This window comes from Heptranchias perlo, chromosome 28, assembly GCF_035084215.1.
Source record: "Heptranchias perlo isolate sHepPer1 chromosome 28, sHepPer1.hap1, whole genome shotgun sequence".
NCBI classification, from domain to species: Eukaryota; Metazoa; Chordata; class Chondrichthyes; order Hexanchiformes; family Hexanchidae; genus Heptranchias; species Heptranchias perlo.
In genome coordinates, this window is record NC_090352.1 from 3462062 (window position 1) to 3477113 (window position 15052).

Below are 15052 nucleotides of genomic sequence, written 5' to 3' on the forward strand. Positions count from 1 at the left end.
TGTTACTTCTACAAAGAATTCAATAAGGTTGGTCAAGCATGACGTTCCCTTTTGAAATCCGCGCTGACTATTCTTTATTATATTTTTGGTTTCTAGATGTTTTTCTATTATATTTTTGAGTAAAGATTCCATTATCCTTCCTGCCACCGACATTAAGCTAATTGGTCTATAGTTCCCTGGACTTGCTCTATCTCCCTTTTTAAATATAGGAATCACATTATCTGTCTGCCAGTCCTCTGGCACTATTCCATTTTCTATTGAGTTTTTATATATGTGTAATAGTGCCTCTGCTATCTCTTGCCTATACTTTTTAATATGCGTGGATGCAATCCATCTGGACGAGGGGTTTTATCCTCTCTAAGTTTGTCTAGTTTAAATTATCTCCTTTCTTTCTATCTTAAATGACTTGATATCCTTTTTTGATCTCTTCTTCTAATGTCATGCCCATCATGTTAGTCACCCTGATAAACACTGAGGCAAAGTAAATATTCAATATTTCTGCCATTTAACTGTCATTACCTGTGAACTTATCGTGTGTATCCCTTAGTGGCCCTATCCCTATGCTAATTTTTCTTTTGTTATTTATGTATCTGTAGAATACTTTACTATTTCTTTTTACGTTCCTTGATAACTTAATTTCGTAGTTCCTCTTTGCTTTTCTAATTGTGTTTTTGACTTCTTTCCTAACCTCTTCACATTCCCTTTTGTCATCCTCTCCTTTATTGTCTATGATGTATTTAGAATATGCTTTTCTCTTTAGCTTCAATTTTACTCTTCTCTCTTTATTCATCCATGGTGTTTCATTATTGGCTAGTTTGATCTTGCTTACTTTAGAGGAATATATTTCTCCTGAACTCTATTGATCACCATTTTAAATATTTCCCACTGCTGTTCCATCTCTTTGTTTATCAATATTTTTTTCCACTTGACTATCACTAGTTCCATTCTCATCTCCATAAAATTAGCTTTTTTTCCAATCTATTACTTTGGTCTTTGTCTTACTTACGTCTTTCTCAATCATCATTTTAAACTGTATTCTGTTGTAGAGAGCCTCGGTGACCTCCCTGGTACATCCCTGGGAGATGTTGCTGATATCACCTCTGCTGTAGCCTGAAAGGACCCTGCGGCATAAAAGTTGAGGGCCATGGTGACCGTGCCAGCCACAGGCCGTGCTGTCCATGCCCTAGTGTGAGGCTCGAATTGTGGCTGCAGCAGGCGACATAGCTCGGTGACTGCCTCCTTTGGTGCCTCATACTTTGCTCCTCAGTGAAGTTCGTGTAGAAGAAGTGCTCCCTGAAGACCCGCTGTGTATATGGCCTCCTGCGCACTGCCCTCCTCCTCCCCCTTGTCCTGTGCTGTCTTTCCTGCTGCTCCCCCTCATCCTCCAGCCCCCAAGGCAGCCCTATGAGACCACCCACGACTGCGGTCAAACAGTTTATGGGGCAGCAGACAACAGTGCAACACCAGCAGAATCTTGCTCTGTGAAGACAAACTCTGTGAACTTTCCAGAGAGATAAAAGACACCAAGAAATGTTGAGAAGTTAACCAGATGCCTGAAATGACAAAGCAGTAACCAACCTGTACGTTCTGCATGATGCCTTTAAACATGATGGCGTCCTTCCTGCTAGTTATGTCACGTGTCGCTAGGCGCGTTCAGCACGTGGTGAGTCAGGTACTGGGGCAGACCAAAATGGTAAACGGTCCTCCAGGAAGTGCAGGCCCTAATTTAGATAATATATTCATTCTTTTAAATAGTTCAAGCGTGCGCTCCTGACGTCAATGGAGAAGCCCGATCCAATATGGCGGGTGGCGCACTTCCGGCTGGAAAAGTGCGTGCTCTTCCTGCCCACCAAACTAAAGTGGCAGGGGGTTGGGAACCTGAGCAGGGAGAGAGAGGAAAGCGTAACAGGAAGGGACAGAAGGTATGGAGTAATAGGTAAAGTGTTAAAAAAGGAAAAAGCAGGAACTAAGCGTCACAAAACAGATTTGAAAGTTCTTTATCTGAATGCACGTAGCATTCGTAATAAAATGGACGAGTTAACGGCACAAATAACTACGTATGGGTATGATCTTGTGGCCATTACAGAAACATGGCTGCAGGGTGACAACGACTGGGAATTAAATATGCCAGGGTATTTAACAATCAGGAAGGACAGGCAGGAAGGAAGGGGAGGTGGGGAGGCTATGTTAATAAAGGAAGGAATCACTGTAATACAGAGAAATGATATTGGGACAAAGCATCAAGATAATGAAACAGTTTGGGTGGAGATAAGGAATAATAAGGGAAAAAAAACATTAGTGGGCATAGTATATAGGCCTCCTAATAGTTGCAACTCTGCTGGAAGAAGTATTAATCAGGAGATAGTCGGGGCATGTAATAAGGGAACAGCCATAATTATGGGGGATTTTAATTATCATATTAACTGGACAAATCAAATTGGGCAGAGCAGCCTTGAGGACGAGTTCATTGAGTGCATCAGGGATGGATTTCTTGAGCAGTATGTAACTGATCCTACAAGGGGGCAGGCAACCTTGGACCTGGTCCTGTGTAATGAGTCAGGATTAATTAATAATGTCCTAGTTAAGGATCCCCTTGGAACGAGCGACCACAACATGGTTGAATTCCATATCCAATTAGAGGGTGAGAAGGTTGATTCTCAAACAAGCGTACTGAGCTTGAATAAAGGAGACTATGATGGTATGAGAGCGGAATTGATTAAAGTGGACTGGGAAAATAGATTAAAGGGTAAGACAGTACATGAGCAGTGGTGTTCATTTAGGGAGTTATTTTACAACTTTCAAAATAAATATATTCCACTGAGGAAAAAAGGGTGTAAAAGAAATGACAGCCATCCGTGGCTAAGTAAAGAAATCAAGGATAGTATCCGACTAAAAACAAGGACATATAAAGTAGCCAAACTTAGTGGGAGGATAGAAGATTGGGAATTCTTCAAAAGACAGCAAAAAGTAACTAAAGGATTGATTAAGAAAGGGAAGTTAGATTATGAAAAGAAATTAGCAAAAAATATAAAAACAGATAGCAAGAGTTTCTATAGTTATATAAAAAGAAAAAGGGTGGCTAAGGCAAACATAGGTCCCTTAGAGGATGAGACCGGGAAATTAATGGTGGGAAACATGGAGATGGCAAAAATGCTGAACAAATATTTTGTTTCAGTCTTTACAGTAGAGGACACTAAGAATATCCCAACACTGGACAAACAGGGGACTCTCGGGGGGGAGGAGCTAAATACGATTAAAATCACTCAGGAGATGGTACTCAGTAAAATAATGGGACTCAAGGCGGATAAATCCCCTGGACCTGATGGCTTCCATCCTAGGGTCTTGAGGGAAGTGGCAGTGGGGATTGTGGATGCTTTGGTGATAGTTTTCCAAAATTCCCTGGACTCAGGAGAGGTCCCGGCAGATTGGAAAACTGCTAATGTAACACCGTTATTTAAAAAGGGTAGTAGGCAGAAGGCTGGAAATTATAGGCCAGTTAGCTTAACATCTGTGGTGGGTAAAATTTTGGAGTCTATTATTAAGGAGACAGGAACGGAACATTTAGATAAGCATAATTTAATAGGACAAAGTCAGCATGGCTTTGTGAAGGGGAAGTCATGTCTGACAAATTTGCTTGAGTTCTTCGAGGATATAACGTATAGGGTGGATAAAGGGGAACCAGTGGACGTAGTGTATTTAGACTTCCAGAAGGCATTCGACAAGGTGCCACATAAAAGATTATTACTTAAGATAAAAAATCACGGGATTGGGGGTAATATTCTGGCATGGGTGGAGGATTGGTTATCGAACAGGAAGCAGAGAGTTGGGATAAATGGTTCATTTTCGGACTGGCAACCAGTAACCAGTGGTGTTCCACAGGGGTCGGTGCTGGGTCCCCAACTCTTTACAATCTATATTAACGATTTGGAGGAGGGGACCGAGTGCAACATATCAAAATTTGCAGATGATACAAAGATGGGAGGGAAAGTAGAGAGTGAGGAGGACATAAAAAACCTGCAAGGGGATATAGACAGGCTGGGTGAGTGGGCGGAGATTTGGCAGATGCAATATAATATTGGAAAATGTGAGGTTATGCACTTTGGCAGGAAAAATCAGAGAGCAAGTTATTTTCTTAATGGCGAGAGACTGGAAAGTACTGCAGTACAAAGGGATCTGGGGGTCCTTGTGCAAGAAAATCAAAGAGTTGGTATGCAGGTGCAGCAGGTGATCAAGAAGGCCAACGGAATGTTGGCTTTTATTGCTAGGGGGATAGAATATAAAAACAAGGAGGTATTGCTGCAGTTATATAAGGTATTGGTGAGACCGCACCTGGAATACTGCATACAGTTTTGGTCTCCATACTTAAGAAAAGACATACTTGCTCTCGAGGCAGTACAAAGAAGGTTCACTCGGTTAATCCCGGGGATGAGGGGGCGGACATATGAGGAGAGGTTGAGTAGATTGGGACTCTACTCATTGGAGTTCAGAAGAATGAGAGGCGATCTTATTGAAACATATAAGATTGTGAAGGGGCTTGATCGGGTGGATGCAGTAAGGATGTTCCCAAAGATGGGTGAAACTAGAACTAGGGGGCATAATCTTAGAATAAGGGGCTGCTCTTTCAAAACTGAGATGAGGAGAAACTTCTTCACTCAGAGGGTGGTCGGTCTGTGGAATTTGCTGCCCCAGGAAGCTGTGGAAGCTACATCATTAGATAAATTTAAAACAGAAATAGACAGTTTCCTAGAAGTAAAGGGAATTAGGGGTTATGGGGAGCGGGCAGGAAATTGGACATGAAGCTGAGTTCGGATCGGTCAATGCCCTGTGGGTGGCGGAGAGGGCCCAGGGGCTATGTGGCCGGGTCCTGCTCCAACTTCTTGTGTTCTTTAGATTTGTGGTTGGGATCAGATCAGCCATGATCTTATTGAACGGCGGAGCAGGCTCGAGGGGCCGATTGGCCTACTCCTGCTCCAATTTCTTATGTTCTTATGTTCTTATATTGGGGGCTTAGGCGGCTGATTAGCCCAAATTGTATTTTTGTAATATACACCCTTGTGTTATTTATATTTGTAATAAAGAGCCACAGTGTAATTTATATATGACTGGATTATTTCCCAATAATTGAGAGATTATCACCTCACAACAGTCAATCTTTTAGTGTGGATGCATCAGACATATAATAGGTTTCCAAACTGGACTCCCTCCAACCCCAGAAGGTCCATGTGGGGTTATCAGGAAGTCCCTATAGTCATCAGTCTGTCTATGATCAGTTTTCCATTTGTTTCTATATTTCTTGATGTTCTATTTAATTCTTCCTACGCTGTTTACTAAGGAAACATATTCTCTGCAGTGACAGCACTGTGTTGCTTTCTGTAGTCAACACTGTCTTTTAGAAGTTAGAACGGGGAGTCCCCAGGAACATATTAATATTTGCATGGGGTCTCGGGGAGTGCGTCAATGTTTGCAGACCACATGGAAATGTTTGAAAACCTCTGATCCATACAGAGTATGTCAGCAATGGCATCTGCCAATCACAGTCGGTGCTGGCAGAAAGCTGAGGCAACATGGAATAAATCCATCCCACAAAGCCCACAGAATAAACATAAACCATGACAAGGGGATCGATTAAAGCTGTAGTCTCAGCATTCAGAGAATGATTGCAAACCTTTGTGGCTCCATTCTTGAGAAGTGACCTGAATTCCTTGATCTGATTGTGTGATAACTTGTCCTGCTCTGTATGAAGATGATGGAATACTCCCCATTGGCCTGGATGAGTGTAACGCCAACATGGTCAACACTTAAGAATCTCAACACCATACAAGACGAAGCAGCCCGCTTGATCCGCACCCACCACCTTAAACATCTACTCTCTCCACCACCGGCGCACCATGGCTGAAGTGTGTACCATCTACAGGATGCACTGCAGCAACTTGCCAAGGCTTCTTCGACAGCACCTCCCACACCCGTGACCTCCACCACCTAGAACTTCGTTCCTTCATTGTCTCTGGGTCAAAATCCTGGAACTCCCTATCTAACAGCACTGTGGGAGAACCTTCACCACACGGACTGCAGTGGTTCAAGAAGGCGGCTCACCACCACCTTCTCAAGGGCAATTAGGGATGGGCAATAAATGCCAGCCTTACCAGTGACACCCATATCCCCAGAATGAACTTTATAAATAGTGTCCTGGGCTTCAAACACATACTAATGATGGTATTATTGATTTGGTGGAAACATTACTACACACACCAGGTAAAATGACAGCTCACTCCTGCCTAGCACTAGGTACATGTGCCATAAATTAGTTAAGCTGTACATGCACCGTACCAGATATCGCAGACCAGGGCAATCAAGCCTAATGATGAAGGAGCCGGTATTTATTCCTCAGGCATGACCAGTGCGGCAGCTTTTCAAACAGTATACCTCTCCTGCGCCAATTGCCTGCATTGCCTGTATACTGTGTCTTATAGGGAGGCACTGTGCCAGGCACACATGCCAGCACCAACAGTGGGTACCTTATGGACAGGGAATAGCATCGTAGAGCAATCAGGTGCTTTTATAACAGTAACTAATTCTTAACAGAGTCTTAGTTCTGCAGCAGACTTGGTCAATGATACGTCAGCATTACGAATTACAGGACTGTGCTCTGCTCTACTGAGTGGACAACAGCGCCTCTTTCACATGAACCATACCAAACTGTCGCAGCATTCATTAAGTAAAGAATGAATAGGCACTTTCATTCACAAATATACACAAAAGCGAAGACTCCCACTTGACTTTTTCTGTGTTCTTTGTGTGTGAGGCTACTGCTGCCAGACTTAGAATTAGATCAAGAATCGTTCTTTAAAAGAAATCATTGGCAATGTTAGATACAACAGACGTCCAGTCTACAGATGCCGATGCAAAAAGCATATGCGAGACTTCACTTGAAGACTAGAAAGTGAAATGCAAGCAGGCTCAATGGTTTGTGTCATTTTAAAACGAAAGCAGAAAATAAATCTTGCATTTATATAGCGCCTTTTACATCCTCAGGACATCCCAAAGCACTTCACAGCCAATCGAGTACCATTCAAATGTAGTCACTGTTGTAATGTTGGGAAATTACCAGAATACACAGAACAAACCGCTGATTTAATGCGCCAGAATCCACTGCACATTTTGATGTCGATACCACTATTTATATTTACCAGTATTCCTCAGGTTGACAGGCAATAGGCAGGTTGGTACAACATAGAGAAAGCTAGAGTGCCAAGAATGGTGGGTGCAGCACCTAGCTGGTAACATGGTGCTCTTTCCCACAGGTACCAGTGTAGGCATCTGTGGGAAAGAACACCAAGTAACCAACACACACTCACACACACACACAACACACACACACAACACACACACACTCACACACAACACACACACACTCACACACAACACACACTCACACACACACACAACACACACACACTCACACACACACTCACACACAACACACACACACACACACACAACACACACACACTCACACACAACACACACACACACACTCACACACAACACACACACACACACACACACTCACACACAACACACACACACACACTCACACACAACACACACAACACACACACACACACACACACTCACACACAACACACACAAAACACTCACACTCACACACAACAGTCACACACACAATACACACACACAACACACACACACTCACACACACACAACACACACACACTCACACACAACACACACTCACACACACACACACACACACACACTCACACACAACACACACACACACACACACACAACACACACACACTCACACACAACACACACACACACAACACACACACACACACACACTCACACACAACACACACACACACACTCACACACAACACACACAACACACACACACACACACACACTCACACACAACACACACAAAACACTCACACTCACACACAACAGTCACACACACAATACACACACACAACACACACACACACACTCACACACAACACACACAACACACACACACACACACACACTCACACACAACACACACAAAACACTCACACTCACACACAACAGTCACACACACAATACACACACACAACACACACACACTCACACACACACAACACACACACACACTCACACACAACACACACACACACAAAACACTCACACTCACACACAACAGTCACACACACAATACACACACACAACACACACACACTCACACACAACACACACACACAAAACACTCACACACAACAGTCACACACACAATATACACACACAAAACACCCACACTCACACTCAACATACGCAACACAAACACACACAAAACACCCACACTCACACACAACATACGCAACACACACACACAAAACACCCACACTCACACACGCAACACACACACACAAAACACCCACACCCACACTCACACACACACACACAACACACACACACAAAACACCCACACTCACACACACAGGCAACACACACACACACATACAACACACCCACACTCACACACTCCCACACACGCAACACTCGCACACATGCAACATAAACACACACACTCAGACACACAAAACACACACACACATCTGTGACATCCTGCCTAGATGTGTGCCCAAGCTGAATTGCACAATGTGGCCAGTGAGTAACTACAAATCGCTCAGATTTTATCTCCTCATACAGTTGACTGTCAAATCCTCTGAAACCCCTTATAATTTGCTTTCATGAACACTTTCATCCTGTCTCAGAGGGGGTAATTTTGACTTTGAGTGATAGTGTAAAATTGGCGATACCGATTCAGACGCCCATTATACATCTTTCCGATTGACTTCAACGGAAACGAAAATGAGGAGAGATGTATAATGGGCGGTTGATCCGATATCGCCCAAAATCAAAATTATCTCCAGTATGCTTCACCTCTAGTGCAGATTTGTTCATGCAGCAGAACTTTGAGCTTCCTTAACCTAAAATTAAAGCAGCCGTATATATATATTATAAATAGTTCCTAACTGTGCTACTTGACTGCTTCTTTTCATGCTTTTGCCACACTTTTTGCGTCAACTTTTTCCCATTATAAATTTCTATGGTGACATTTCTAATGGGATTGGCCTACGCAAACTCATCTCTCCAATTGTGATTTCACAATCTGGCCAGTGGGACACTACAAATCACTCCGATTTTATCTGCCATTCTTTCTCTCAATAACTGATATTTCTAAATCCAAAATAAGGGTTTAAACAAAATTGAAGATTCATAAAGTTTCGTATTTCACAATGACATTATTAAATTTATTTATTGAATTGTTATTTGTGTACTTTAATGCCTCAGTTAAAGTTTTTACTTGAAGGCCTCAGGCTCTCTGAAAAGGCTAGGCTCAGAATTGATATTTGTGGATTGTGTGGTCTGAGCATGTGCTGTGTATCTAATTTCCTAGGATGCATCAGTATTGTCCAGTCAGGTATATGAAGGAATATTTTTCTTCAGCTTCTGGCAATTCCCACTTGGTTGTTTTTCAAAATTATTTTAAGAAAAGCTGGAGGGAAAATTTCAAAAGCTTTATTCAGGCAAAATCCACATTGAGTGTTTTTTCTTAAAAAAAACAAGGAGAAACTATATACATGAGGAAAAATTTTTTCACCCAGAGGTTGGTGGGGGTCTGGAACTCACTGCCTGAGAGGGTGATAGAGGCAGAAACACACAACACATTTAAAAAATGTGCACCTGAAGAGCCGTGACCTGCAGGGCTACAGACCAAATGCATGAAAGTGGGATTAGGCTGGGTGGCTCATTTCTCAGCCGGCGCGGACACGATGGGCCGAATAGCCTCCCTCTGTCCCGTAAATTTTCGATGATTCTATATCTATGTGTCCATGTCTGTGTTTCCGTGTGTACTGTTTACACAACAGTTGCAGCTTTTGTTTTGTATTCTATAAACTTGAGAAAGTACATTAAATTGTGTGATAGAGAAAGGTAGACAAAAAAAAACCTTTCCTCATTCTTATATGAATTAAGAGAGGACAGGAATATGGCTATCCTTGCTAGGAATCTTCAAAATCCTATAGTTGACTCTGCTTACAGCAGAATCTAGGTACAACGATGGCATCATGTGGATTTACTGACGAACAACAGTCTAAGTCTCCCCAAATGGGCAGAGGCAAGAACTCATTATTGAAGAGGCCCTTTCAACTCACATGCGTGTTTTTTACCCAACACATGTTAAATATCTGTTTTAGTTCGTAATATTCACACAGAGCTTCTATCCGATAACTGCGGAATTGGTCTCCTGCGTTTTTCCAATGATTTTTAGAAGTCAAAAATCACAGGAATGTAAAGAACAAATGTTTATTCTTCTGCACGAGCTGAATGGCTCCTGTCAACTTTGGGGGTGATTGGCTGGAAAGGGAGTAACTATGGCAATACTCACCATTAGCAACATTAAAAGCCTAAATTTGAACTTTTCAAGCAACTCAAAAATAGTGAAAAGATCGGGTAGGCCTCACAGACTGCTGTCATTTCGAAAACTGCATCGTGGAGTTGGTGGTTGGAGCTGTGAGTTGGTTTGCAAGCTACACTTTTAAAAGCAATTTGGATACAAAAACAGTTTACGTCCTACTGCTGTTGTCCAAGTTTCAGTGAGCAACAGAGGCTGGCCATTGAAATCTGTGTCTATTAGGGATCGGTCATTATATTGTAATTTAATTATCCTGCTTTTACTCCACAATTTGGATACCAAATGCATCAAATCAGTATTGATTCATGGTACAATGTCACCAAATTGAATATTGGCACACAGTGTTACAAATGTAAGGCTTTGCCAGATGTTTATCATGGGCTCTGCACCAAGGGCATCCCTGTAAGCGAGCACTCAGTCCTGAAGTGTGACCGTATACACACACTATCTGGCGACGTAGTGCCCAGGAGTTGAAGAAAAACCTGGTTACTGTAATTTGCTGACTGAAATTGAGATAAGTGCTTGAGTGTCCTCTGAGCCTTCAGATAGGGCAAGGATATTCCAGTTTATCAGATCATGCAGCTTAAGCTAAAAACATCAAATTTACGTTGATTGAAAGTAAAAATTAAATAGTAGCAGAACATCAAAATGGCAAATGTTACTTGGTTACAGAATGTTTAACTTAGAACCACCACAGACACAAACATCATAAAACGTGAAACTTCACCAATGCCCGTCATAACACTGAACCATCACAATCATTGCAGCACGAGCTTTTTGCGTGAGGTTTAATCTACCCCCTTCCCCCGGAGTCTTCAGATGTTCCCTCTACGCGCTGGGCCCAGGAGAGGTAAAGATCTTGTTGGCATGAGATATAACTCCCACCCCACCCCCAGTCCCCTTTGAAGTTCAAACTGGGACAAAGGAAATCAAAAAGGCATCTTTCACAATAAGCAATGTTGTCAATCAGAGTTGGATACATTGGCTGCCCGTTGCCATGGAAACTTGCGGCTTGGTGTGTCAGCGGATGCAAGTTTGATTATCTTGCTTCTGTTATGAAATCGGAGTTAACTGTTTCCAATACCTGGATATACTAAGACATTTCCTCATTGCTCGGTTAAGTGAGCTGGTAAACAAAGTTGCAATTACACTAACATGCTAAGAGGATTTTATGGGTCATTTTAAAAGGCACCACTCCCAGCGTGGAGCCTCTCTAGATGGGAGCACAGGTCATAGACTCAGCCCTACAGTGTTATAGACACATCTCTGACCCACGGCCTGTCTAATGAGGCATCATGCTCAACTAGCAGTCTCATCGCAGTCTTCTGCAGCCGGCCTAACTCTAGGAATAAATACACAGGCTTAATGAAAGATGTAACTCCCAAACAGAGTTATTTTTAAGCGAATCTATTTTAACCCCAAAAGTTCCATAAAGAGCAGACAAAATGATATTAGAGACGGAATACTCTATTTCTATCTTGCCTTACAATGGATAAACCAATGGAAAGTTGCTGCTGCTGACTGATTCATGTTGTTTGCCCTGGCTGGAGAGTCTAGAACTAGGGGGCATAGTCACAGGGTAAGGGGTCGGCCATTTAAGACTGAGATGAGGAGAAATTTCTTCACTCAGAGGGTTGTGAATCTTTGGAATTCTCTACCTCAGAGGGCTGTGGATGCTGGGTCATTGAGTATATTCAAGACTGAGATAGATAGATTTTTGGACTCTAGGGGAATCAAGGGATATGGGGATTGGGCGGGAAAGTGGAGTTGAGGTTGAAGATCAGCCATGATCTGATTGAATGGTGGAGGAGGCTCAAGGGGCCTTATGGCCTACTCCTGCTCCTATTTCTTATGTTCTTATCCCTTAATACCTATGGTTAACAAAAATCTATCAATCTTAGATTTAAAATTAATAATTGATCTAGCATCAACTGCCATTTGCGGAAGAGAGTTCCAAACTTCTCACACCCTTTGCATGTAGAAGTGTTTCCCAACTTCACTCCTGAAAGTCCTGGCTCTAATTTTTAGACTCTGTCCCCTAGTCCTAGACTCCCCAACCAGTGGAAATAGTTTCTCTCTATCTACCCTATCAGTTCCCCTTAATATCTTGAAAACTTTGATCAAATCACCACTTAGTCTTCTAAATTCCAGGGAATACAACCCTAGTTTGTGTAATCTTGCCTTGTAATTTAACCCTTGGAGTCCAGGTATCATTCTAGTAAATCTACACTGCACTCCCTCCAAGGCCAATATATCCTTTCTAAGGCGCGGTGCCCAGAACGGAACACAATACTCCAGGTGCGGTCTAACCAGGGCTTTGTATAGCTGTAGCATAACTTCTACCCTCTTGTATTCTAGTCCTCTAGATATAAAGGCCAGTGTTCCATTAGTCTTGTTTGTACTTGCTGCAAGACCTGACTGCACACTGTGTATGCGGAGGCAGCCCCTGCCTGTGTGAGAGTGCTCCAGGTTTGAGAAGCTGGACTGGGACCACTACAGGCAGCTATCGGATTGCTGGCGCAAACAAAAGGCAGAAACTCCCCCATTTCAGCAAAATCCTCAGCTAATCTGAGCCTTAAAGTTCAGTTCCCCCCCCACCTTTCCAGTCAAAGTATTCCACTTTTGATTAGCTTGGATTTCTGCCCTGGGCTCATGCACATCCCAAATTCCCTTGGACTTGGACTGCCATAAGGCTTTTGGTAAGGTTCTGCATGAAAGATGCCTAATTAGGCTGAAGGTGAGCGAATGGTGACTGGAGAATTGGACTGGGCATGACGCTGGCAGAAGGAAAGGAACAGAGTACAGACAAGACTGCTCTGGCAAAGGGTTCATGCACAAAATGTTAATTTGCCTCTTCTCTCCATAGATGTTACCTGTCCTGCTGAGTGTTTCCCATATTTTCTGGTTTTATTACTAATGAGAACGTTTTGCTGAATTCGGGGGAGTGAGTGGAGTTCCACAGGTGTTAGTCCTTGCAGCTCTGTTTCTCGTTTATTCTCATGACCATGAAACCAACGTCAAGACTGCAAGTTCGTGCTTGACACTAAAATTGAAAGTGTAGCCAAAACTGAGGACGCAGCTAGGTATTTAGATCATTTATACAGTTGGGCAGACAGATGTAAGATGTAATTTAATTCTGATAAACGCCAAGAGTTGGATGAAATAATGTGCAACTTGAGTACAAAATTAGCATAGAGCGACTTAGAAAAGCACCTGGAAGAAATGTGGACTTGTCTCTGTTAATGTGTAGACAATGTGGTGAATCTATTATGTACATAAAACCACAACAGTAGTATTAAGTGACTGAGGCTATGCTGAAACTCGACAAAATGCTGGCTAGGCAACACCTGCAATCATGTGCACGGCTTGGCTCACCAGGCTACGGAAGTGAAATGTAGGCTGGTACCGAGAAGAGCAATCTACACAATTCCAAGTGTAAGAGGGAATCGCCTAGGGAGATAGGTTAAAAGGATTAATCTCTACTTCCCAGGGAGGGGGCAGTAAAGCAGACACCTCACTGAAGGCTCAGACAGGCACACGTGACAAAAATTGGTCTGACTGGTAGGCCAAGAGGTCATAGGGTCAAGTTTATTGAATGAGCGATACTGGCTTGGAGCCTTGCCCGAGATATCAATCAATCATGTACATGCTTCCCCTCGATTTTCTGCCCAAGGATTTTTTAGGCAATGCGCCCATGGTTTCCCAAGAGCCTGATTAGCAGGGGTTCCTTTGTGAAACCAGCCCTTATATAGAGAAACGAGAGAAAAATAAACTGCGATCAGTTGTCAGAAAGAATGTCTTCACATAAAGGGGTGATCGATGACTGGGGTAATCTAGCAGGAAGAGTGCTAGAGATTCACAGATTGAAGTAAACACTCGCACTTCAAGAATTTGTACATTAATCGGTGCACAGTGTAATTTCAATGCTGGAGACTTTAGTAGCAGTTGGAGACCAGATTAGGACAGTCACTGTTTTGAATGGCCCTCTTCTTGCCCTGAATGGCGTCACACCTTCTGACAGAAGTCAGTCAGCGGCCAGGTGGTTTGGCTATCACTCCAGCCTCACTTAATGCACCGCATAAAAAGGTAAATGAACTGTCTCTTACCCGATGATGTAGGCAAGCACTGCTAACTGGACGAATCGAAAAATTAATCCAACTTTTATGTTCCTTACAGTTACCATCCGAGGAGTTTCATACTCAAAGAAAAAGTCAGAAATATTTTTGAACGTTTTGTTAGTTTCCATCATTTCTGGAGAGGCTGATTCTACACAAAATGAAGGCTCTAATCTCCTATAGCAAGTGCAGTGCTGGAAGCTTCACTGGAACATCTGCAAATGGGTCTCTATTTCATCGCTGATAATTTGCTTAACCCTCATGGGCGGAGCCTGTTGACAAAGCTATTTCTATAGTAATGACGAGCATTTCCACTCATGATCTGAAAGCAACTGGAATATACCATGTGTATTCAAAAAAAAATCAGAAGTAAGTTATTTTTTAACTCTGCAGTGGCACTTCTGCTCCAGAGCAAGCTAGGACCATCTGGCATTAGAAATCCAGCTACGGTAAA

At 42.7% G+C, this 15052-nt stretch overlaps 1 protein-coding gene across 4 annotated transcripts in view; it reads right to left on the reverse strand.

Annotated features, from left to right (window-relative positions):
• Nucleotides 1–14822, reverse strand: part of p2rx1 (purinergic receptor P2X, ligand-gated ion channel, 1) — a 92775-nt gene extending 77953 nt beyond the window's left edge. For all 4 annotated transcript variants that reach the window (XM_068007930.1, XM_068007932.1, XM_068007931.1 and 1 more), the window contains exon 1: nucleotides 14590–14822. In XM_068007930.1, the coding sequence (XP_067864031.1) occupies nucleotides 14590–14732 (143 nt within the window). In that variant the 5' untranslated portion in view covers nucleotides 14733–14822. The remainder of the gene's footprint in view (nucleotides 1–14589) is intronic.
• Between the last annotated feature and the right edge of the window lie 230 nt (nucleotides 14823–15052).